This window comes from Anneissia japonica, unplaced genomic scaffold (assembly GCF_011630105.1).
Source record: "Anneissia japonica isolate Jap-2015-1 unplaced genomic scaffold, ASM1163010v1 scaffold287919_len575428_cov197, whole genome shotgun sequence".
Lineage (NCBI taxonomy): Eukaryota > Metazoa > Echinodermata > Crinoidea > Comatulida > Comatulidae > Anneissia > Anneissia japonica.
In genome coordinates, this window is record NW_022718751.1 from 27,957 (window position 1) to 54,914 (window position 26,958).

At 33.7% G+C, this 26,958-nt stretch overlaps 2 protein-coding genes and 1 long non-coding RNA gene across 3 annotated transcripts in view; 1 reads left to right on the forward strand and 2 right to left on the reverse strand.

Annotated features, from left to right (window-relative positions):
- LOC117110593 (lysosomal aspartic protease-like) overlaps positions 1-13,696 on the reverse strand; it is a 16,132-nt gene extending 2,436 nt beyond the window's left edge. Inside the window, exons 1-7 of the mRNA XM_033253347.1 lie at positions 13,529-13,696; positions 12,797-12,941; positions 12,338-12,461; positions 2,485-2,603; positions 1,458-1,657; positions 1,207-1,329; positions 181-322 (exon numbers count right to left, since the gene is read on the reverse strand). Of these exons, the coding sequence (XP_033109238.1) occupies positions 181-322; positions 1,207-1,329; positions 1,458-1,657; positions 2,485-2,603; positions 12,338-12,461; positions 12,797-12,941; positions 13,529-13,593 (918 nt within the window). The 5' untranslated portion in view covers positions 13,594-13,696. The remainder of the gene's footprint in view (positions 1-180; positions 323-1,206; positions 1,330-1,457; positions 1,658-2,484; positions 2,604-12,337; positions 12,462-12,796; positions 12,942-13,528) is intronic.
- A 6,253-nt stretch (positions 13,697-19,949) lies between these two features.
- LOC117110592 (lysosomal aspartic protease-like) overlaps positions 19,950-26,958 on the reverse strand; it is a 17,542-nt gene continuing 10,533 nt past the window's right edge. Inside the window, exons 4-9 of the mRNA XM_033253346.1 lie at positions 23,945-24,063; positions 22,831-23,030; positions 22,591-22,713; positions 21,903-22,044; positions 21,094-21,201; positions 19,950-20,291 (exon numbers count right to left, since the gene is read on the reverse strand). Coding sequence (XP_033109237.1) covers positions 20,124-20,291; positions 21,094-21,201; positions 21,903-22,044; positions 22,591-22,713; positions 22,831-23,030; positions 23,945-24,063 — 860 coding nt within the window. The 3' untranslated portion in view covers positions 19,950-20,123. The remainder of the gene's footprint in view (positions 20,292-21,093; positions 21,202-21,902; positions 22,045-22,590; positions 22,714-22,830; positions 23,031-23,944; positions 24,064-26,958) is intronic.
- Positions 23,950-26,958, forward strand: part of LOC117110594 — a 5,126-nt gene continuing 2,117 nt past the window's right edge. Inside the window, exons 1-2 of the long non-coding RNA XR_004445729.1 lie at positions 23,950-24,077; positions 25,123-25,216. This is a non-coding gene — a long non-coding RNA (uncharacterized LOC117110594). The remainder of the gene's footprint in view (positions 24,078-25,122; positions 25,217-26,958) is intronic.

Sequence of the window (26,958 nt, forward strand, 5' to 3'; positions counted from 1 at the left end):
AGGCTACACTGTGCCACACACATCTATGTATTTGTCAATACTGCATGCATTGCTCCATTTAATTATGAATAACGATTAGTTTGTTTCGCCCATGTTTAGTAGGTTTACATTTATGATATCATTACATATGTTTTATATCTACAAACAACAAATATGTTCAACATTCACTTTTTAACTTACCGATCCTTCAATTACTTTAGCTCCTAGTTCCTTGTTAATAGCAACAATGTCTTTTGTTGGACCGGCAATCAGAGATGTGCCAGTATCTGCAATAGCTTCACATCCATTAGGGCAAAATTTAGACCCACCTTTGATTACGACACTGAAAATGCAATAACATAAAATCTTAATTTCAATTTCACTTTATAGAATTAAAAAAATCAAATCCAGAGCTCAGGTTTACATTTTAACCCTAATATTGTATACAAATACCACCAAAACAATATGAGGTTCAACATTTTTTCAACCAGAGCCTTGAGACGATTTGATTGTGTAAGGCGCTCAACAATATTCTACCATTATATTGTTTATTAAACTATATTTGTGGGAGCCCTTTCAGCATGGATGCTTTGATACTTTCACACTATAAATTTTCTCAAAATCAGGTTTCCATACATCTAAATCTGGTGTCCATCTAAATGGTTACGGTGTCATTTTATATTGTATTGACTTTTGTTAAAGACAGATGTATTAAAGATTTGAGTATGGATTCAGGGAGTATAGATACATGTTTGTGTGACTTTTTATCAAAATTAATACTGTAAAAAATATGCAAATTAATAACTTTAGCCTTTTAATTATGGTATTGAAGCAAAATTTTAAAAATATTTTACTTGGTACAGCAAATGTTTACATTGACCATCTTTTTTCATTAGGAACATTTTGTATTTACTAAAATATCTTAACAAATGGCGTTACACCTCAGTTTGCCAACTTTTTATAATAAAAAAACATATTAGAAAATATTTTGAAAAGAAATGCTAAAATTTATCCAGTATTTAAACATTGCCATTTTGCATTATAGATGATTGTGCAATGTGGCAATGTAAAAATAGTGCCATACTGCATTATAGATGATTGTGTATTTTGATTTTTCAAGCAAAATTACCAAAATGTTATTCATACATAATAATTTGTCTTTTTGATGAATAAAGGTGGGATGACCCCAATAAAGATTAAAAAAATCCCAAAAAAAACACCACTCGCCTGTCCATATTGAACTGCCAATAACCCTTACGTGTCACCTTTTCATAAGAGAAACTTCCCTTGTAGTATTTTGGATCTGACCCACCAAGAATAAGCTCTCCTCCGGTGCTATCACTGGTATTTCTAGAACACAAAGACAAAAGTTCTTTCAGAATTAATTATGTACTGTACGTGGTGTACTGCAAGCATTAATAATATTATTTTTACTTCGCCATGCAAACCTTCAAACAATATATTATTCAATTCCTTACCGATCTAAATAGAAAGAGAATATTGGTTTATCAACGACCTTCTGTTCTACAAATGTATCAAAGACTGTTTGGACACCGTCCACTGCAATCTCACTATACCCCATGCCAAGAATTCCATCAAATTTGGCGGCAACAAATGTCATTCCTGGTTCTTGTGTTGCTTCTGCAAAAGTTTGATTCTTGGCAACAATGCTTCCAATCTATCAATATATTGGATAAGATTACACTTACATTAAATTAAATTCAATCATGTGCTTTTATGAAAAATGGATGGAGTGAGCCCTCTATAATCTTTATCTCTGTAACTGTGTCAGTACTAAATATTTCTTTAGTTTTTTTAAACATGCATTGAGCTACAAAATTATTTAAAAAGAAACACATATTAGCACAGTATATTTAAGAAAATATATAAATATATAATATATACATGTAATATTCACATTTTAAAATTTAAATTCAACTACAGAGAACTTCCATATATACAAAATAACAAAATTAGGTTTTGGTTTGTTTAAGGCAATCACATTTGATACATAAGCCTAATAATACTGTGTCTTGAAATTATTTTTGTGTAAATTTTGTGTAAAACAAAAATAAATATCAGTTGCAGCTTTAATACTTTGTTCTATTTCTAATTAGTGGATTTTTTTAAAATATGTATTTCACTAGCTATTAAGCATAATTTCATATTTTAGTGTTTGGAATGTGCCCCTGAATATCATAACAAAAAATGCTGTGTTAACAGCTAAATATACACTGTCTTTCTTGTTTTGTATTAAAATATGGTATAAAAAGCTTCATGGTAATATATTACCACACAGCACAGAGTAAAAATTGAGAGATCAGATTGATAGGTATTGGGGAAAAGTGTATTGGTGAACCATAGCAAAAGAGAGAATGATTTGGTGTCAACATGTTGAGGCTTCCGTCCAGCAATGGACCAACAATAGTTGATGATGATATATAGCTGTTCCAGTAAATTGCTCTCCCAAACAAAAAACAAAAAAATAGTTAGAAATGTACTTACTGCAACACTGTCTGTGCTTAAGAATCCCTTCATGCTTCCAGTTCCATACACAATCTCTATACTTGTCCCATTTGGTTTATATGTGCTGGATTTGCTACTGTTGTATTTATTATGCAAAGCTGCAAGAAACCAAGTAAAAAGCACTTTGTATTAAATATGACTAACTTAAAAATGCTAAATTTGTATAGTGCTTTACAATAATACCCCTGGTCATTGGATCAAACACTTAAAAAAACACATCCTCAGCTCCCTTCAGAGCACTATTAAAGGAAGAAACACATATTAGCACAATATATTTAAGAAAATATGTAAATATATAATATACACATGTAATATTCACATTTTAAAATTTAAATTCAACTACAGAGAACTTCCATATATACAAAATAACAAAAATTAGGTTTTGATTTGTTTTAAAAGGCAATCACATTTGATACATAGGCCTAATAATACTGTGTCTTGAAATTATTTTTGTGTAAATTTTGTGTAAAACAAAAATAAATACCAGTTGCAGCTTTAATACTTTGTTCTATTTCTAATTAGTGGATTTTTTAAAATATGTATTTCACTAGCTATTAAGCATAATTTCATATTTTAGTGTTTGGAATGTGCCCCTGAATATCATAACAAAAAATGCTGTGTTAACAGCTAAATATACACTGCCTTTCTTGTTTTGTATTAAAATATGGTATAAAAAGCGTCATGGTAATATATTACCACACAGCACAGAGTAAAAATTGGAGAGATCAGATCGATAGGTATTGGGGAAAAGTGTATTGGTGCACCATAGCAAAAGAGAGAATGATTTGGTGTCAAAATTTTGAGGCTTCCGTCCAGCAATGGACCAACAATAGCTGATGATGATATATAGCTGTTCCAGCAAATTGCTCTCCCAAACAAAAAACTAAAAAATAGTTAGAAATGTACTTACTGCAACACTGTCTGTGCTTAAGAATCCCTTCATGCTTCCAGTTCCATACACAATCTCTATACTTGTCCCATTTGGTTTATATGTGCTGGATTTGCTACTGTTGTATTTATTATGCAAAGCTGCAAGAAACCAGGTAAAAAGCACATTGTATTAAATATGACTAACTTAAAAATGCTAAATTTGTATAGTGCTTTACAATAATACCCCTGGTCATTGGATCAAACACTTAAAAAAACACATCCTCAGCTCCCTTCAGAGCACTATTCCATAAACTGCCTGAAATGAGAATCAGAGCTTGATATCAAGCTGGGCACCCATTGCGCACGATAGTTGTCAGCCGACACGATTCTGGAGAATGCAACGTCACAACAAATCATTTTTAATGACAACCTGTTCAGACTGCCACCGACAAACACATGGCATCACGTTGTCTAACGTTCACAGGGAGTGGAGTTGGATTCGTCGGTCACCGGTTGCACTGGTGGGAGTGTTCGATGATGAAGTGAAAGGCTAAAATATGGTATTAGGAGGTAACAGTTGGAGCATATTTTTTTTCAGTAATTTTCAGGCTCCCCAAGCAACCTGCAACCTCAAACCAACCCCACATCCATTAGACACACCACGATGGATTAGAACACATTTTTATTGGAGCTGTAGCGATGTTTGTTTTAAATCCAGTCAATGGTTCAAATTCTATATACGGATTTTAATTCACAGGCTTCCAAATAAGACTAAGTTTATAGCAGATCAAATAAGTTTATTTAAATAGTTTATTTCATCCTGTACTGTAAGTGATGAGTTGCTGTTTGATGAGATGTCTACTAATGTTTAGTTAACAATAAAAAAAAATATTGTCTAAATGTAATGCTGCCCTCTATAGTTTAGAAACTTTTTTGAAAGTTACAAAGTTTTGTTTTTTTTTGTCACATATTTTAGATTTGATACAATATGTATCTCCTTGCCCAAACTCATTCTTTTTGTTTATTAATGTTAATTTACATTCTTTTATACAAGTAACTTCAACTTAGCTAGTAAAAACACATCATGAGCATGCCATACAGTAATGTAATGGTACATCCAAAGCTATCCTTGTAAACATTCATCAGGGAGAGATTATAACACACACAAAAAAAAACTTTTCTGGCCTTAACCCCCATAGATTTTAATATTAAAAATATTGCTCCGATGAACAACAAACACATAATCTAATCACTCACCAACCTTCACATCAAAACCCTTTGTTGGCCTTCAAGAGGAAAATAATTGCTTTATCATTTTTCCTTATTCACATCTCATTTTCTTGTATTAACGAAGGTTAAACACTTGCTTGTGGGAAAAACTGGCCAATTGCAGTTGAATACATAATTTGAATAATTCCATTGACAGTGAAAGAACATCATTTTTATAATTGGAACATTTGATAAATGACAACTAAATGAAATTAATACTAATGTTAAAATGCACACCTTGAAGAAATACTGTTTTTGTGCTAATCAACTACCAAAACAAATCTACATTCCAGTACGGTACTAGCATAATCATGTACTGTAACCGACATTCAATTACACTTTCTTGCAAAAAAATCAACATTGATGATATCTGCAGTGGCGGCGCTGCAGGGCAGAGGACATAACCCCATCGCACATGTCAAACCCCCACTTGGCAGAGCTTGTTGGCCAGTCTGACCCCCCCCCCCTAAAAAAATAGGCCTACGCCAAGCCAACACATTTCCCCAGAAGTCCCCTAATTTAAAAAAAAATCTCAATTGGGGGGGGGGGGGGGGGAAGGGAGGGAGACACCACTCTTCCAATCCCTCTCCCAGCTCGGGCCTACAGCCCACATTTGGTGTTGTGTGCCGAAGTTATTCTTATCTCGCTGCCCCTCCCAGTCAGGCAGCTTAGTCTCCCCACCCCCACCAAACAATTAAACTGCCACCCCATCAAGCAAGACTGGTGTGGCGGTGTGGATTGACACCAGCTGATTGAACAGCAGGAATGATAGCTCTTAAAAGGAAAATCTCTGTAGTTTTAATGTATTTAACTTGTTTAAATTTTAACTTACTTAAAGTTTTAATGTATTTAACTTTTTTAAATCACAAAGAGACAACTTCAATTTCGACCAAAACCCTCTAAAAGCCAGACCAAATCAGCCAATCACAATAATTGCAACACTGCACACGCATCTTTTGATAACCCACTGAAAGTTTGTGTCTGTTCATGAAAACTGAACTAATAGTCTAACTAAATAAAATATTTTCAATCTTAAAAATCAGCTGAAAAGGAAGAGTTTGATGTACATAATCGAAATGTAAAAGTAAAAAAATTGAAAAATTGTGAATTTTTTTAGGATTGTGTCACTTCGTGGTGTCAGTGACGATATATTATAAGGATTAAGTACCCATAATAATAACATCGCCAGTGCCTCGCATAATCAATTTGCAAAAGGTAAAAGTTCCTATATCAATCTGCCCTACTAAATATTATTATTACTTCATTTACAAATCAAATAAAATTAAATAAACAAAGTTTTAAAAGACAATCAGTAGAAATGCACATGGCATATTAATATGACCCTGCACTTGCACAAAATGTGAAAGGAACTCAATGTAAATGCTACCACATGATAACAGTATAATCAAGAATTCCTAGATTATGACCTTATGACCTCAATTTGAAATCATACAGCAAACAGGTAGTTGTAGTTGTACTTTTAAATGGCAACCAATAATGTTGGTAAATATTGCAAAATTATTAAATTCTAAAATTATTTATTCTATATTATTATAGTTAATCATCATTATCATTACAGTACATACATCTTGAGTTCTTGTCCAGTTTTGTCATGGGTTGGACTAATAATTTACAACAAAGAGTTGCGACAGTGGATGTGGCTTGGGCTCTCCATCTAGAGGTAGGGGGACCACTGTTATTGTAGTGCATCAAGAACTAGTTCTGTTCCACTACCAATTTGCAAAAAGAATTTGAAAGATCAGTAATGAGCCTTCATAAACAGCAGAAGTTCCTGGGTTTTAATCCTGTTATGCACCTTTTTATCACACAGATTCTTCTTTAACATTCAAATATTTATGCATTACCTCAAGTAGGTTTAGATTTGATCTTTTGATATTATATATTTTTAGAAGGATTTTAAAAAAGCAATTTAGTTTATGACTTTAATTCTATTAATCATATAATTATTGTGTTAAAGTAAAAAATTGTTCTGATTTTCTAAACATTATGTAAAGAAGTCTGCTACCTTTGGTTCTTTGAGAGTGTAGCTATATTTTTTCTAGACATTGTTTTTTTTCAGTGAAAAAACAAAGTGATTTGTAACAGTTATTCCTTCCTTCCTTTTAGCACACATCAATGCAACTGCAAACAGCACATCAAACCTTGCTGGACATTCATGAGACAGACACTGCAGGAAAGCGGAAGTTTACAAGTCTAAATTTTTACTTTTATTTGATTGACATCTAGCAATCTGAGACACTTAAACGCAACCATGACACGTCAAGAATTATTGAAAACCTTTCACACTCTCGGTGTGAAGCGACATTATTACATGCTGTGTCAAGTTACTATGTAATTACACATACATTCTCCCTGTTGCTGAATAATTGCTTGGTTTGTGAATCACTAAGAAAAACTAGGTTTCTGTATTTCTATATTTCTTTTAGGGTCTACTACCCTTAAAAAATAGCTTCAAAAAATTAAAATTTTAAAACCATTTCTTCTTAAATATAAATGATCAGTATCCTATGAGAAATAAATCAACCAAATTTAGTTTTTTGCTAATTTACTGTTTAAGAAAACAAAAATTACCAAATAAAATCACCTGCAAATAAAAAGTGTGTAACATATAAAGAGTATAATTTATGTACAATGTCTGTTAATCAGCAAAATATATTTCATTGGTATGAATTTTAACTGAAAACTAATAACTGTCTTTCCAATGTACTTAAATAATGAATTTAATTTATCAACTTTATTAGCTCAAATATGAGACTATATCTTAAGTAATGGAAAGAACAACAAAAAGACGCAAATTCATGCAGAGAAAAAAAATTTGAGAAAAAAATGCAGTACCAAAGCCAATTCTAATGTTTACATACAAATGGAGACTGATGCAGCCCATTTCTTAAAAGCGATGATTTGGCTAGCTGTCAATAAATGCAGCAAATGATCAGTATTATCTATGGTCCCATCTGAGAATAATTATCAATTATTCACCATTTATCTGCTTTTTTGTTGAACGGTCTTCCTTTTTTGTCTATCAGTGGAAACACCTTGTACTCATCTATGTATACTGAATTACACTGCGTATAATTTGATCCGTAAATATAAAATGAAAATGAAATTAATTATAATAATTAAAAATATCATGTTAAAAAGGTTCACGAATTTGCTTATAAAATATGTATTGCATGATTTGGACAAAACTAATATATTTCATGCATATTATTGTGTCTAACAATGAAGTAAGAGAATAAGGGCATGCAACACATGACCAACCCAAAAATCTGAAAATCCTTTAATATGTAGGCTTATTTTTTGTATATTTTTTTTACTAAGGAGGAGGGAGAGTTAATTGATTCACAGGGGGTAGCCTTCAGCTAAATAACTTCAAGCTCCCTCCTTTATTTTGTTCATCTCCCTGGTTGGTATAATAGATTTAGGCCATACATATTTAAAAGCTAACCCTATAATTACATCAGCAATTGAGACCTGTTGGTTTTTGTGCTAGCAGTGTATAGCTGGCTTAATTAAGCTCAAATTTGATCAAAATCTCATGTAGTACAAACACTGCCTTAACCAGGCACAGGTTTTCAATTGTCACTATGCATTAGACAACAATTTTTAGCCAAATAATCTATAGTATATATTTTCAAGTGGGCGGGAGCAGCCCAGCATCCTTTACAAGAGGTCTATATGGAAAAGTCCCCAGAAACTCGAGCAATTTAGGGATTTGAAAGGCTCTAATTTGGAACAAAAATTACAAAGGTTACTTTTATTTTTCCCCGACAGCGGGAAGTTCAATGTAGCTCTCCCCAGCAGGGAAACAATTCTTATGGTACCTGTATAATGATGACAAACTTAATATGTTGGCAAATGATTGATAATTATGATGATAAGAATGGTGATAAAATGATTATGATGATATATAATTCAATTTCATAAACTTTATTTTCAAAACATATAATTAATAAATACATAATATATAAATAAATTTATAATTTGGAAAAAGAAGCAAGCTATGAAACGTGGCCCCTTACAAATAAAGAATAATGAAAAATTTAAATTACAATTGAGAAGTAACCATACATTATATGTAGGATATACATAACAGTGGTAGTAATGATGCTTATATAAATTTAATAAATATCACCATAATATTAATGTTCACAATTTGACACTGAATTTCACATTGGATGCCTTTCAATCAATATCGCTCATGATTAATATCATTAAAGGACATTCACACATACAACATGCATCAATTACATTTAGAAGGCAGTACACTAGATTTTAATATCGTCAAAGACAAACTGATAATATGACGAGTCATTTTAACAATGACTAATAAGTTGATTAATGTGCTAGATTATAGGCAATAATTGCTCGTCACCTCCTACTTATTCAAGGGTCTTGTATCTACACAGGTCCAAATTAGTCATAACACTTTTATGTGTTTTTTTTAAATATTTTTCTTATTTATGTTAATTGTTCTCCAGTCAATCCACCTTACTCAGAGTCCACCCTGCTGGGAAAGTCAAGGATCGTATTTTAGAATTTTAGACATATGTCTGACAATTTGTTTTTATTTTTTTTTATATTTATGCTATACTGGTCAACTGATTTAATCACTCATTCATATTTTTCGCAGTCCCACTTGATCCTGTTAGTTAAAAGTAATTGTTAAATAATCCCACACAAGTGATTTTAGGATGACATGGGAAAACCTCATGTGGTCAGAAAGTTTGAATCAAATATTTTGTTCACTGTGAAATTCACATTATTTGTTAGTTGTACTATGAGAAAAATATCACTTCTTACTATAACTAGAATTTTTACTTATATAATTTCTTAATTTGCATAAATATTTTCAACTATGCACAGTTATTGTTGTTCTAAATGTAATGTTATTCTTTTCATGTTTCCTGGTGTTGATGATTCATTGGTTATTAGTTAAACTTAAATTTTGTATACAAAATTGCAATAAAGCATAAGAATAAAAAAATATACACACTTTCAATTTGTTGGTTCAATTCATGGAGTACTGTACAAATTTCTGCCAAAAGATTTTTTTTTGTATAGATGTGATGCTGAACAATATATTTTTTGGCCTTGCAACCATTTTTAAGCTTTTAATCCATCCCAGAACATTGCACATACTGTAGTCTCATTTCATGTATTTTCCAATGTGATGTATAAATATGGTTTCTTTATTCTATACATAAACCACGAATGAAAGTTGAGTGGTAAACAATTAGTAAATCATCAAAAAGTGAAATTTGATCCTTCTATACAAGGAAATTAAATATTGAAATAGATTTTTAAAGGGTTTTTCCAGATTGTAGATTTATTTCCAATGGGGAAAACATGTACTTTATTTTAAAAATGTGACGTATATATAATTTAGTTTCTATATTCTTTGCATAAACCATGAATGGAAATTAAAGTGGTAATCAAATACAGAACAAACAATGTAATGTTGAATTTTTTAAGGGGTTTTCCAAATTTCACTTTCAAATGTCTGTGTACCATAGCTTCTTTGGTATAGGCCTAACCTCTTCAAACATCAAAAGCTTCTCGCAAGACTAGCTAATCATGCCTGTAAAGCCTCGCCGAGGAAAATCTGACAGCTTCAAGCTCTGAAAGTGCATACATACATCCCTTGCTTGTCACTGAGATGTCAAAAGACCTTGTCAATTAGAACACAGTACTTGCAATTGAAAAGTTGCCACAAATGGATCTGTTAAAACATGCTAAATAATTTCCGTTTATAACAACTACAAATCATAAACATGATGCTACAATTTTTGGTTTAATGTGAAATCTGGTGAATTGTGTGAAACTGGAGTGGCCGTGTGATGTACATTGCTTTAAACTATCTATGCCCACAAACTACTACAATTTAAAAACCGAATGCTTCTATGGTCATCTATTTTTTATTTATTATTTGTTTAACCATATTTTATAAGTACCTGTTATAGCTCAAATAGCAGATTACTATAAGATGACCCTTCAAAAAAGCATATATTTTCAGGACTTACAACAAACTGCATGAAAAAAATGAGTTGATTCAGATTTTCGTTTTGAATAAGCTTTATCATGTTTGCTTTGAGCAGACCGCAAGGTGAGGGAAAAATTCTGACTTAATGATCCAAGACCAATTTTGTCTAGCGCTGCTTTCGTTTTAGCCTTTTGATATTTCCATTGTTTGTGAACATGTGGCTTCCTGTTAACTGTATTCTGAAGCTCACTGATTGGTACATTCAGATTATAGATGTATTGTATTTATCTTATTCTAAGTTTGCTTTGGTTTCATTATGTTTAAAAAAAGAACTGCAAGCAGTTATAATATTTATAGCCAAAATATGAATAAAAAGAAGTGTTACACAAAATAGCCCTATTAGTACACAACTACAGTATATTAGCAATTATGAGTATAAGACAAGATAATAACACCTAAAGCAATTCAATGATGACAAACCAGGAAATCATAAATGACAAGACAATCATCACTTGGTAGATGGATGTAATTATATAATTAACACCCAGTCATCGGCTACCTGAGCAATCACATGATGAGCGATAAAATCAATGAATCACCTGATAACAGAATCAACCTACCATATGACCAGGGGTTAGCATCTTATATTTTTTCAGTCCAATTATTGTAGAAAAGTGTTGAATTTATTTTTACAAAACAAAGTTATTATTATTCAATCATTTCTATACAGAAAGGAGAATCACCCTATTAGCCCTCACAAGGAAGGGTGTTTCATTGTGCTTTTGTTTATTATCGACCAGTTCTACAGTCATAATTATAATTATGTATGTTCTGTATCATATAGCAGTGAAAAAATTATACAATAAAATTATTAATACAGAGGACTTGATATCTATGGTACACAGTTTCCTGTTGATGAATGAACATTAATGAGAGAATGATGACTGTCATTTACTGTATTTATCGTGATATGCAGAAAGCTACATATCAGCAAAGCATGTGTGATTTTATTGGGAATGACTGTTTATTAGTTTATTAATTTTAAATGACTCCTCCCTTATCTACCAGATAATCTACACTGATGAGAGCATGAACCTCCTTATTATGTGCTAGATTCACGCGAAACATGCCATGCATCAAGGCCAAGTTCACAGGTGCACACGCATCTTACGAACATCATCTGCTGAAGCATAATTGCACACATGATCTGGTTATTATTTAACTGTTGTTGATGATTGTGAGCAGTATGTGTGTGTGCACAGGTAGACCTATTTACCAAGTGTGTTGCCTGCTTGCAGAAAATTGTGGACAGAAAACATGGAGCAGAATTTCTATGAATTCATTATAGGCACATAAAAATAGAACATGAAGGTCATAGACATTGTACCCCATTGCAGGGGAGAGGGATAAATATTCTCCAATCCATGGGGAATAAATGCATTGTGACCCTGAGGAATGGATTGTGACCCTGGAGATTAAACTCCTATTCACTGTTTCTAGCTAAAGCACAGATTTCTTTATATGCCTCTTGACCAACATAATTTATTTGATTTACTAAAACATAAATTCTTTATATCTTTAACAAAATGTCTAATATAAAGCTGGGAATTTCATCATTTGACACAGAAGGTAACATAATATATTACAAAGAAAATGAAGCAACACATAAATTCAAATATACATACATACCACATGCTGTGTCATTCACAGGACACTTCACTGAGGGAACCCACAGGTTGGATGATCCGGTGTCAAAAATAACTTTGAATTTCTGTGGGGGTGTCCCAATTGTGATCTCTCCATAATACTCAGCCTGATAAAATATATTTATTATTTAAATTATTTATAAGTAATATTTCTATTAATTTTATTAAAAGATAATGATAGCAATGTTGATAACAATACGAATGATAATAATCATATGTTCTCTATTTAATTTGAGGTTACATAACAAACAATAGTGATGATGGTAGATGGTGATGAAGATTATATGATGATGATCGTGATGTTGATGATGATGATGATGATGATGATGATAGTATAATGGTGATGATGACGATGATGATCCCTGTCCTTACTTATAGTTTCCAGTTTACTTTCTATATTATCAATAAAATCTGGAGAAATATGGATCCCTTAGGGTCTTACATCAAGATAATTTGTCAGTGGCTCTGGTACAGGTCCGCCAATCAGGTTATACTTGGTTTGCAAGTTGTACTTCAAAAATTGTTCCATCGGAGTGCGTGCACCAATCAACTGATGACGCAAACTACCAAACTTAGTGAGACGTATACTAAGTAGGAAACAAGATATTTGGTTTATAATATTGAAAAGTGAATAATAATAATAATTAATATTAATAATATAAGATAAGATAAGTTAAGGTATTCTGCTGTCTTTTTTTTTTTTTTTATGAAAGTCTTGTCCCTTGAAATACTTATGTGAAAGAGTATCACACTGATCACTGTTTCATCTGTGTGCATGTACTACATCAGATTCAAAACTTTTACCAGTGGCCCAGTTGGTTAAAGGCATATGCCGGACTTTTTTTTATGAAACAAATATTATGGTTATAGAGAACGTCTAGGAAATAGGTGTGTATATAACAAAAGGCTAAAAGATTTCCCTTTTTCTTTCCTCTATTCTTATGCTGTCTCTTATACCCATCTAGATGTGTATAAGAGACAGGCTTATCATGACATCACTAGTAACAGCATTGACAGAATAGTGTTAAATCTAGGGCTAGAATTAATTGAAGAAACCAAGAGGCTGAAACCAAGGAAGGAGGCATTACCTCTTTGGTTTGCTGGAACTAAAAATAAAATAACAATATTTACTAGTGTAAAAAAAAATCTGTTTAATATTCTGATTAATTCTCACCGCTCAAAGCCATAACCAAGATGGTTACAAATGACAAGCAAAAGCCAGCTTATAAGAAACTTCATCTTGTGTTCTTTTTTCCGGAAGACTACCCAAGAAGCCAGTGAATTCACAAGAAGTACAAGTGACAGTGTGTAGCATTGTTGTTGTTAAATTTATTGTGCAGAGCGCGTGAGGATTATCAGGTGACCAAATCGCATCATGTGATTATTATATTTTCAAGTTTCTAAAATTTAAAAAAATTGCCAAATACGTACTACTTATATTCTACCATAATATTAATATTTAATTTTTGAAAATTTATTAATTTCTGTAATATTTTGAGTAATAATTATTTAACAGGTCTTGTACTACGATAATTGACGGTGGTGGAGCTGTACTAGGCCTATACGTATCTGACCAGGTGATGTCGTGTAGCGCATAGCGATGGCAAACAATGGATGATTGGTTAAGTAGGCCTAGTGCTGGCGGCGAAGTAAAAAATCTAGAAGCTAGAAATTGATTTCACAGGTTTTTCGCTTGCCGTGTTTCCTGAATAAGAAGTGGCGAAGTAACATTTCGAAGTCAAATAAGATTGCTGGCAATTGTTTATGTTCATTTGGTGCTCCGTTCATTATATTTGGAAAGCTAGCCTAGGGTACTACAACTAGGCCTAGTAGTAGTAGGGCCTAGCTACTGGCCTAGGCCTAGCAGAATTTCCCACCAGCATAGGCCTAGTGTACTACACACTAGTAGTAGGCCATGGAGATATTATTGAGAGGGAGATCGCTCGGGAACAGATGCCTTTGACGCGGCAAGCCAGTGTGTTCTCCGCCTTTGGATCAAGCGGGCGAATTTGGCAACGACATTCTTTTATAAGCTACGCTTTTATACGCGATAGACCGTCTGAATGTTATTACATGTGTATATGAAGTGGTTTGGCGCAGTGGGAACGGTTTGGTTTCCCAATCTCGAGGTTGGGGTTTCAATCCCCTCGCTGTGCATTTCGCTTGTGTCCTTGGGCAAGGCACTTCATCTACTGTACATTGCTTCTCCCCACCCAGGAGTATAAATGGGTACCTGGTGGTAGGGTTAAATGCCAATTGCGCTGATGTAGCTGCTGCAACTTTATGGAACCGTTTGTGTTCCATAGGCATTAATCCAATGACCGGGGTAGTAATGTGAAGTGCTTAGAGGCCTTGTTAGCATTAAGCGCTATATAAATATAAGTTAACATATTATATGTATATTTCAGGAACAAATTCCGCAAAATATTTCTTTTGCAATTAGTTCTGTGTTCATTATAATTTTGTCTAAAGATCAATTGGTTTGACTGTAAATAAACCTAAGGCAGCATAAACTGTCTTTGATTGAATTTTTGAATAGTCCACACTCGTTCACACTAAAATGACTTAGTTTATTATAATCCTAAATCATTCCTTAATTCATATCGGATAAAATTAGAATTATCGAGTTTTATCCAATTTATGGAAATTCAAGTTGAAATATACCATATAATTAAAGCTCATGTAAATCTTTCATTTAATTCGAAACTTTTTTTAGTAAATATTATTATGCTTTGTATTTCAAGGTGGAAACGTTTGCGCAGCCCGCAAGTAGTGGGCATTGAGAAAAAAAGGTGCACTCCGTTTTGCCATGTTCAGTTTTTTGGTAAACTAAGCCTGCTGAGCATTTGGTGGCGGGGAACATATTAGACTTCAAAGGCATCATGCAACCGGTCATCACGAGCTGTGGCAGCTTTGCCCTTGGATCATTTGCATAGCGCTGTGTGCGCGGAGCTTTTTCGAGTGATCTTCTCAATAATACCTTCACATGGTAGTCTAGTACTAGAATAGGTAGGGCCTACTTACTACGTAGGCAGACTTTTTTTATTCCTTGTTTCGGGTACTTATTTTTTGTATTGTGAAGATTATCAGAGGAGGGCAGAATGAAAATAAAAAAAAAATTTTGCTTTCTTATTTAGCAACTAGTTTTGCCAAAATCATCCAGACGGAGGAGAAAATAAAAATAAAATTTTAGGAAGAAATATACATATATTATCTTTGGAGATTTCAAGGCAGCGGGGGGTGTAATAAAAATAAAGAAAAACTTTTATTTATTTTTTTAAATTTCCACTCTTTTCGTGGCAGTGGGAGCGCTAATTGGCCAAAAATAAAATTTTATTTTTATTTGAAATCATCGATATTTGCTGTAGGCGGGTTCGCTAAGCAAGGTATAAAAAAAGTTTCACCCTACTACTGTACTACTACACTAGGTCTATAGGGCCTACTTGAGTACTAGGCTATCTGGCTATATATATAGGCTAGGCCTAGCCCCAAACTGTGTAGTAAGGCCTGCGCAAAAATTTGGCCTAGAAATCCGTCTGAGCATTTTGGAAAATAAGGGCCAATTTTATCGAAAATTAGGCTTTGAACAAATCTTAATATATAACCAATGCAATTGTGCAGCAATTACAATTTCGCGCACCTCTTTTCTTAGCGATTTTCAGCGCAAATTTGAGCTCATTTTTTAGATATCCTTCGCGCAATTAAAAAACTTTACAATATGGAGGATAGGTACTGTAAACAGAACATTGTATGTAGCCCTGGTCTCAGTTTAACTTTAATAATGCCTACCTAAATTGAAGCCATGCATAGCCAATACTCATGCTTCGACGTAGGCTACAGAGTCGCCGCATCTGGGTGTACAAACAGAGCCAGTGAATAATGCTTACGCTTTGCTGTAAACTAGGTTTGTAGCATCGGCGTAAGCATAGTCCTTCAATAATGTTTACGTCTCGGAGAGTAAGCATAGACACTTTGGTTTTTTTTAATTTATTTACCGAGCCCCAGCAATCAGAGATGTACAATGGCTTCACATCCATTAGGACAAAATTTGAACCTACTTTTTTACATTTTTGTCATTTACATCTGCCCTTTTTTCTGCCCCCCCCCCCCACCTCCAGCAAATATCTGGCCCTGCCTCAGGAAAATATTGTTTGTAAATACTGTTGAATTGTTTTATAAATTTTGCATTTGTGAGTTTATATGTTTGCTCCTCTTTATCTGAAACTTATTCTTTATATTCTGTCCTAGGAAAATATAATTGCAAGATATATTTTTTATTTCATGCCATAAAGCGAGTGTTAATTGGTAAAAATTAAAGCTCAAAGCTCAAACTTTTGGAAAATGTAATTAAAATGTTGTGAAGTTTCTTATTAAGCTTTTTTCAAGTTTTTGCTCCTCTGTTTTGTAAATCAGACAGAAGAATGCACTCTGAAAATACTAGCGTCTGTCTGTGATTTCTGATTGACTCTAGTTTGCAGAAAGTTGCACTAAATGACATTGATACGGAAAGAACCGTATGAGATAATTTGGCTGTAGCCATTTCTGTGAGGATTTTAATTACAGAAATTTAATTCAATAAATATTATACTCGGAACCAATTGAAAACAAATACCAAGTTGGCCTTAAATTATTATATCCCGAGGACCATATTTAAAACTAAAAAAATATATTTAATATTCAAAATAGACATTAACTTCTATCCTCAATCTAAATATTGTTTTATATTAATGCATTATTATAAACTCTATGAAATAAAATCATCGAAAAGAGTTATCACACGCTCTTGGTCCGTGGAGGTGGCAGTGCAGCAGTAAATAATTATTCTTGACCACTCAAATGATCAGGGTTCAAGTGCAAAGCTGGTCATTAGTTTGTACCTTTAAGCGACTAACTGAACAAAGTATTCTCTCCACCTAGAGTTTCACTACTCGGGGGTGGCACCAGGTTGGGGGATGCTCACTACGATAGTGAAGTGAGTATGGTTAGGCGTTGCCCGAAGTCTTTCGGAAGTGGTCCAGAGGCGAAGCTAAAACCATGACAATTTAGGGGTTTCCCAAAAGCTATTTTTAAAAATAAACTTTAGAGTCTACTATTACAGTATGTAAAAATGTGTTTTATTGTATTTGCGTTCTTGAATAATGGAAGTCTCCATGTAGGAGTGTACGTAAATACCGTCTGGTAGGTTTAAATACCATTGCACTGTTTATTAGCTGCAGCTTTACAAAATTATCATAAGGATTAGGATTGGATTTGGATTTAGTCAGTGTAAACACCAAGGATAATCCAAAAAATACCTTTTTCAAGTGTAGTCCTGGTGGTGATCGGGGAGACAATCCCCTACTGTACTTTTCCAAAGAGTGTAATGCGTTCTTTAACATGCACATGGGGCCATAATGCACGTCTCATCCAAAAGTGCAATGCAACCAGGACCTACAGATATCCACTCTTCAGCGCCCACACCATTCAGTACTGTTTGATATTACTTTGAAATAAATTGCAAACTCTAAAGACGACTATAAAACAGTAACATTTGGCAAGTTCATAGCAAACTAATATCATTAATCTTGTAACTTTAACGAGCACAGCCTCAGTAAAGCCAACACATCAGTTTTAGGGACAGAAGTGCTAATGTTTGTGAAACTAAACTCTTGAAAAGTCTGTGCTTTTTAATCAAAGCTTTTTTTTTTAAATTATAGTGTGAAATTTTTCTTAAATCCAAGACTCATCCGGGACAACCTTCGATTAGGGAATGCTACAACTACAGTACAGTCAATCTTGGTATATTTTGTAAAACAATGAGTTAAAATTGACCAGTTGCTTAATATTATCATTACATTTGACCTATGACCTAAAATATGAAACTTACTTTGATGGTATATACTTTTTCATACAAAAGTGTTTCATAAGTTCATGTTGTATTAAATTAGCTTAATACAAACATTAAAATGAGTAATTTGTAGATTGCAACCATGATATGAGAGTAACTTTATTAGCCACTAGCACTAGCTCCGCATGGTGTTGAATGAGTGGGGAACGGTGACGATGTATATATTTGAATGGGTGGCATTGGCGGATCTGAGGGGAGGGGGGTGTCAAGGGTCTTGATCCCCATTTGGGCAAAAAAAAATTAAAAATATAACGGTAAATACATAAATAAATGAAAAGAAACAAAATCAGGGCCTGTGAGCCGAAATTTGTTTTGTTACAATGGGAAAATTTGAAGTGAGGAAAGTTAATTTACCGCCATCTAGGAATAAAAATTTCCCTGGGGAGAACCCCTGACCCCCCTTTCTCTTTGGGGTTTATCGATTCATAGAAAAATAAAATATGTATGCAACTACAGTACTCAATTTTTTGTATGTATGTACTGTATACACACATAATAGGCTTATTGACCTTAATAAGAAGAGAAAGTTCACATGATTGGGGAACCTTGAATTTTGAAGACACCTCAGAAGTCAGGAAAGCTAATTTCATGCTATTTTGGAATCCAAATTTTCCCATATGTATGTGTATCATAGTAAATCTATCTTCTATGTAATAGCATGTAACACTTACGCGTTCGTTGTTTGAATATGGTGTTGTGGTATTGATTGTGAATATATATGGCTATGAATGTGGACTTGTGATAGCTACAACATGTGTGAAAATCATAATTGTGCTGGAAACACTTTCTGAGATATTTGGACAACAGAGAAAAACATGTTATTTTATTAGTATAGATGGTCTATATTTAATAAGCTTTCATGATGATGGCAGCAAACAAGGGTATCCGCCGCGTACGATCTTTGCATGCTGTAACAATCACAATTTACAGCCATGGTTACAGCATACACGCAAAGATCGTACGCAGCGGATACCCTACACGGCACTATTTACACGATCTTTTGTTACTTTTTGCGCCAGTGACTTCATGGTAAAATCGTATATAATTGCCTATAACTTCATAAAAAAAAGCCAAAAAATGATTTTAAGGTTGATTCTATCATTAATGGCATATCAAAAGTCCTCTCTAGAACAAAAAATCTTTTTGCTTTTAAAGCCAGGCTCCGGAGGAAAAACATTTTTTTGATGTTGTGCAACTGTTTTTTCTGTGGAAAACTTTTGAACAGTTCCAAATTTGTTCGTCAAACAACTTTTTGTACCAGTTAACAAATTGTTGTTATTATATCAAGAACAACTTCAAAATAGATGTCAACTTCAATCTATACTAATTCCATCTTCAACCTATACCATTTAATTTCAATGCATTGTTACTAACCTCTACAAAATGAAATCATAGACTTAACATTTAACATAGGATTACATGCTATTAATTCGTGGCATTGCAGCACTAAACGATTGAGCTTCCAATCCAAAGATACAGATTCAAGCGCCTAGCTGGCCGTTTTTTGGTTTTTTTTGTTCCCTTGGGCAAATGAATTAAAACTTTTTTTTTCTCATCCTGAGTCTAAACTATTCAAGGAAGATTCTACCTCCCTTCTCAATATCTTCTTATAATTGAACCATGACAGAAATATCAACACACCTTGCAGTACTGATTTATTTTATTTTAAAGCTATTGCAAATACTAAAGAGCACTAAAAAAAAATCCAAAACATTTGGAATTTGCTATAATGGCAAAATGATAACAAATGAATATTATACTTATTATCAAATTTTATTTGACAAAAACATGTGACATCACATGACCATATACAGCCACATCATGACTATATATGGGCATAAAAAAGTGTTTTTCAAAAAAATTTGATAGTGCGGACAAAGCTTTACACAGCTTCAGCAAAGCCGACACGATCAGCACCCTTGTCAAACTCGGTGTAAAACTTTCCGAGGAACACATCACCGAGAATCCAAAGAGGGCCAATGGTCAATGGTGAATCCAAAACTTGAAACCCACTCAAACAGATCATAGTCTCACTGGACCACTGTGAAACCTACAATTAAAAAAAAAATATTGTTGAGATATTTCACCCGAGTATGAAGTGTGAATAAAATATTCTGGGCTGGGTAAAGATACATGTTTCAGTGGCGGATCCAGGAATTAGAAATAGAGGGGGCCCAGGGAGGGAGTTTCACAGATGTAGTTTATAGACCACTCGGCCTCACTCGCCATGTTGGGCCAAGGTAAAAAAAATTATGATTATGCTACACCTAGAAACAGCATTCTCATACTTGAATATAGTTTTATTTTTTTCTTTCATTTTTTTTTTAGTTTTCCATCTTTTTGCATTGTACAATATTGCAATTGATCATTCAATTCATTTCCCGAAATGAAAATACTACTTTAGATTAGAGAGGGCGCTATTTTATTATTAGTGAGGGCTCATAATGAGTGATGGACATTTTGGTAGATTGATGGAATTATTGTTGGAAGGCGAGTTATTTTATTAATTGTTTCATATATTGATAGATTAATTGATAGCATGATTGATAAATTTATTAATTGATATATTTATTGACAGATGTCTTGATTAATTTATGATTAGTAAATGTACAGTATTACCAAATTTATAGATGGATTAAATTATTCATAGAATCATGATAGATTAGATTTTATTGATAAAATTAACAATGGACTTAATGGCAGATTTGATTGATTGATTGAAATATTGATGGATGAACTGATCATCATACTTATCATTGTCCGTACAGTGCCCATTATCTTCAAATGATCACCATCATCGTTATTGCCATAGTTAATCATTCTCTTATCCACATTATTGCTACTATACTAACCTTAAGAACATAGTCTTCTGCAGATAAGTAAAATGCCTTTCCACCAAGAATAAAACCAACATATGGCAAAGATGCCACTTTGTCACATTCAAAGGCATACTGTGAAACCTGTTACAAAATACAATTGATAATAATATCAACAAACTAGAAACCTGAATATTACTTTCATTATCGTTTATTTATTATTTATTATTTTTTTCTTTAAATGCAGCTTTTAAGACACAAATATTCTTATTCACTTATGAGTAAAATAAATTACTGTACTTCCACTTAAATGTTCGTTGATTTGGAATTTTTATTTATTTTTATTATTTTTATAAATAGGATTTATATAGCATATGTTATATAACGTTACATATCCAGAAAAGGCGCTTTTTTCCCTGGTCATTGAAGACACAATCAATCGTACACAATGTGCAATCGCCTCCACTCCCTGGAGAGTATTCCTAGTTATTAGTGTAATCAGCACTACTAATTTCATTCTGAATCATTCACCTCGAGCCTACTAGGTACCAATTTATACTCCAAGGTGAAGGGAGGCATATAATTATGCAGATAAAGTGTCTTGTCCAAAGACAGAAGCAGAGTGAGGAGTATTCTCAAACCTCCGAAATTCAGATTGAAAGGCCAACGCTTTACCTGTGCCACACACTTCTATAATTTGGCAATACTGCATGCATTACTGCAGCTAATTATAAATAATAATTAGTTTGCTTCGCCCACTTTTGATAGGTTTACTTTTTATATCAAACGTTTATGTCTACAGACACCGAATATATTCAACATGCAATGAAACTTTTTTAACTTACCGAGTCTTCAATTAATTTAGCTCCTAGTTCCATGTTAATAGCAATAATGTCTTGTGTTGGACCAACAATCAGAGATGTGCCAGTATCCGCAATGGCTTCACACCCATTAGGGCAAAATTTGGACCCACCTTTGATTACAACACTGAAAAAGTAATACCAAAAAACTGATTTCAACATTTTTTGAACCAGCACCTTGAGACGATTGTGGAAGGTGCTCTAAAAATAATCTACCATTATTTATTTATTATTTATTCAACTATATTTTAAGTGGATATCCCTTTCAGCAGTTAGATATGAAGGGGCCCGCTTACTATTTTAATACTTTGAGACTAAATTTTCTCTAAATCATGTTTCCATACATCTAAATCAGGTTTCCATACATCTAAATTTTGAACGTTCACTTCTCAGATTTATTAATTAAGAAACCTATTCAAAGACCAATGTGATCTTTTCAAATATGCTATAATCTCAATGTTTGATTTTCCAACCATCCGACTCATATTGTGGTGAGATCTCACATATGCAAGTGTTCGTTACAGTGTCATGTTATATTTTGTTGACTTTTGTTACAGAAAAATGCATTAAAGATTCTTATTGAGTATGGATTCAAGGAGTATAGATACATGTTTATGTGGCTTTTTATCAAAATTAATGCTGTAAAACAAATATGCAAAGTAACACTACTCGCCTGTCCATGTTGAACTGCCAATAACCCTTAAGTGTCACCTTCTCATAGGAGAAACTTCCCTTGTAGTATTTTGGATCTGACCCACCAAGAATAAGCTCTCCTCCGGTGCTATCACTGGTATTTCTAGAACACAGAGACAAAAGTTATTTTCAGAACTATGTACATGGTTTACGACAAGCATTATTATTGTAGTTACTTCGTCATGCAAGCCTTAAAAAAATAATATATTTAATTCCTTACCGATTGAAATAGAAAGAGAAAATTGGTTTATCAATGACCTTCTGTTCCACTAATGCATCAAAGATTGTTTGGACGCCATCCACTGCAATCTCACTATACCCCATTCCAAGAATTCCATCAAAGCTGGCGGCAACAAATGTCATTCCTGGCTCTCGTGTTGCTTCTGCAAAAGTTTGATTCTTGGCAACAATGTTTCCAATCTATCAATATATTAGATAAAATTACACTTACATTAAATTAACTTCAATCCTGTGCTTTTATGAAATATGGATGGAGTGAGCCCTCTGTAATCATTATCTCTGTCACTATATCATATTAGGCACTTTATGCAAGAGGACGGGTAAAGCGCCCTATTGTTTATTGTGGTCTTCACTCTGATGAGAAAACCACTGTCCATCCATCTTTCCGTCCTGTTGCGTAAAACACCTATTACTTTACTAAAAATATTTCCTTACTTTTTTAGGCATGCATTGAGCTACCACATCAATTACAAAGGAAGAAACACCCCTTAGTATATTTAAAATATATAATGTACAGAAGTAATATTCACATTTTGAAATTCTAATTCAACCACAGGGAACTTTCTTAATGTAAACAATAGCAAAATTAGTTTTTGGTTTGTTTAAGGCAATTAAATTTGATATATTATTATTATGTCTTGAAATTAATTTGTGTAAATTGTGTTCAAGAACAAAAAAAAACAAAAGTCAGTTGCAGTTTTAGTACTTTGTTGTATTTTTTTTTTGTATTTTATTATTTTTTTTTACAAAATATATATTTTACCTGCTATTAAGCATAATTTCATAATTTAGGGTTTGGAATGCATCCCTGAATATTCATAATAAAAAATCTTTCTTGTTTTGTATTAAAATATGGTATAAATAGCTTCATGGTAATATTAACACACAACGCAGCGTAAAAGATGAAGAGATGAGATCGACAAGCATTGGGGAAAAGTGAATTGGTGCAACACAGCAAGAGAGAGATTGATTTGGCATCAAAATGCTGAGGCTTTCGTCCAGCAGTCGACCGACAATAGCTGATGATTAATATAATATAGTTGTTCAGTAAATTGCAACTCTCCCAACAAAAAAACTAGTAGAAATGTACTTACTGCAACATTGTCTGTGCTTAAGAATCCCATCATGCTTCCAGTTTCATACACAATCTCTATACTTGTCCCATTTGGTTTATATGTGCTGGATTTGCTGCTGTTGTATTGATTATGCCAAGCTGCAAGAAACCAGGTAAAAAGATACTTTGTATTTTAAAATGCTCCATTTTTATAGCGCTTTTCAATGTCGCCCCCACCATGGGATCAAAAACTTAAGCTGGACACTCGCTGCACATTTGCTTCCGGCGAGCGATAGACAATGCAACGCTGTCTGTCGATTGTCGGTGGCAATCTGAATGGATCCTCATTAAAAAGACGATCCGTTGGGTCCGCGTCTTTGTGTGCGTTCTTCGTCGCATCGATGTCGCACGCAGTGAGTAACCGGCTTTATGGAACACATCAGCTCCATTCAGAGCACTATTCTATAAATACCTGAAATGAGAATCAGCGCTTGGTATTAAGCTGGGTACTCACTGCATACGATAGTTGTCAGCCGGTTGCCTGGAGAATGAATGCAATGTCACAGCACAAGCACAACTGATCATTTTTAATGACGATCTGTTCAGGCTGCCACCAACAATCAGCAGATTGGGTCATGTTGTCCAACGCTCACAGGGAGTGGAGTTGGATTCGTCGGCCAATGGTCGCACTGGTGGAGTGTGTGATGACAGTGACGGGACAAAATATGGTGTTGGAGCGTATTTTTAGGCTCCCCAAACACCCTGCAACCCCAAAACCCCTGGACATACCTTGGACTAGAACACATTTTTAGTGGAGCTGTACCTTAGTAAATAAGATATTGGCTTTTTAACCCAGTCAATGGTTCAAATTCAATAAGGTCCTGGTATTCAACCTTATACCGTAATTAAGCTGGTGGCCAGTTCCAATCTGTTGGTACCAGTGGCAGACTGACATAAACTTGTGTACAGTAGTACTTCAATTTTTTTTTCTATGTCAGCCCCGCCCATTTGCTTTTATAGCGGATTCAAAATAGAAGGGGCTAGCTAGAAAGAACTTTCACAGATAGGGGAAAATACCACCTCAGCCGGCCCCACCATGGTTGGGGCTGAGGTAAGAAAATTTATGATTATGGCACCATTTATGATGGTCGAAAGTGGCACTCTCAGACTTAAAATTGAATATACTGTAATTTTCTTTTCTTCTCCATTTTATTATAGAATTTTGAGAAAAACTTGCACTCCAGGTTCCCTACCCTTCCACAAGAAATTTTCCTACCACAAAAATATCCACTCAACAGTGGTTGGCGTTGAGGTGAGTAAATTTTTAACATAGATACCTCTAGATTCCTGTAAATGGCACTTTCGGAATTAAAAATAAGTTTTCAAACTAACAAAACATTCCCCGAGCAGTGCGTGTGCCGCAAATGGTTAGACATCGCATCATATCCAAACGCTCCACTTAATACCATCCATTATCCAATACGAGAAGCTTTATTGCAGTTGTTATCATAAAAATGGAAGTATCCCCATTAGTCTCCCCATGTCAATACTATACACCACTAGATGCAGTGAGCTACACTCAGGAAAAGCCACACTCTTGTAAATAATGCAAGAGTAAGGGTGTCTAGGTGGTGTTTCATAAACAGAAAAACTTTGGTGGGCCAGAGATGGCTTGTGGGCTGGGGGTTGAATATCGGGGATAGGATTTGAAGTCACAGGCTTCTTAATAAGATTGAATTTATATAAAAGATCAAATAGTTTATTTGATCCTGTACTGTAAGTGATGAGTTGCTGTTTGATGAGAACTGAATAAGTCCAAAAGATATTAACTAAATGTAATGCTGCCCTCTATAGTTTAGAAACTTTTTGAAAGTTACAAAGTTGCCTGAGAAACTAAATATATTCACAAAGCAAATTGTTACATATTTTATATTTGATAAAATATGTATCTCCTTGCCCCAACCCATTCCTTTTGTTTATTAATGTTACTTTACCTTCTTTTATTTGAACTTCAACTTCATGTGGACGAATTGATGTACTATTAGATCCCCTAATTTCGCTAGTTAAAACACATCATGAGCATGCCATACAGTACTAATGTTACATCCAAAGCAATCCTTGTAAACATTCATCAGGGAGAGGTTATGACACACACAAAAGTAACCTTTTCTGGCCTTAACCCCCATAGATTTTAATATTAAAAATATTGCTCCCATGAACAACAAACACATAATCTAATCACTCACCAACCTTCACATCAAAACCCTTTGTTGACCTTCAAGACGAAAATAATTGCTTTATCATTTTTCCTTATTCACATCTCATTTTCTTGTATTACCGAAGGTTAAACGCTTGTGGGAATAACTGGCCAATTGCAGTTGAATACATAATTTAAATAATTCCATTGACAGTGTAACACTACAGTGAACATCATTTTTAGAACTGAAACATTTGATGTATAACAATTAAATGAAATTAATACTAATGTTGAAATGCACACCTTGAAGATTACTGTTTTTGAGCAAAACAACTGGAAGAAAAAATTCTACATTCCAGTACTATACTAGCATAATTATGTAATCGACTTTAAATTATACTTTCTTGCAACAACATGATCCATGCTATAAAAAACGTCAACAGGGGTGGATTTAGATTTTCCTCCCTTTGGAAAGTAAAAAAAAAAAGAAAAATGTTATTGCCCAAAAGGTCTCAGAGGTTATTTTTCTGCGTCTGACATAGAAATTTTCCCCCGAATCCCCTAGGGTATTGTTTTCTCGATCGGCCCCACTTTCGGCCCCCCCTTTTGGACATCTCTGGATGAATAAATACAGTTTCTCAATCAAATCAAACTATATGATATCTGTATCAAAAGTTTTGCACAATATCGATTTTCATCGATTCATCCACGTTTATTTTTCGCGAAGAACACAAAAAAAAAAAATCAAATTTCAGTCTTATTTTACTTTTTTTTAAATTCAGTTAAACTATAGCAATTTTGTATTATGTTTGTAAATATCTTCATAAACATACTATAGTGCCTTACTGTATTATGTT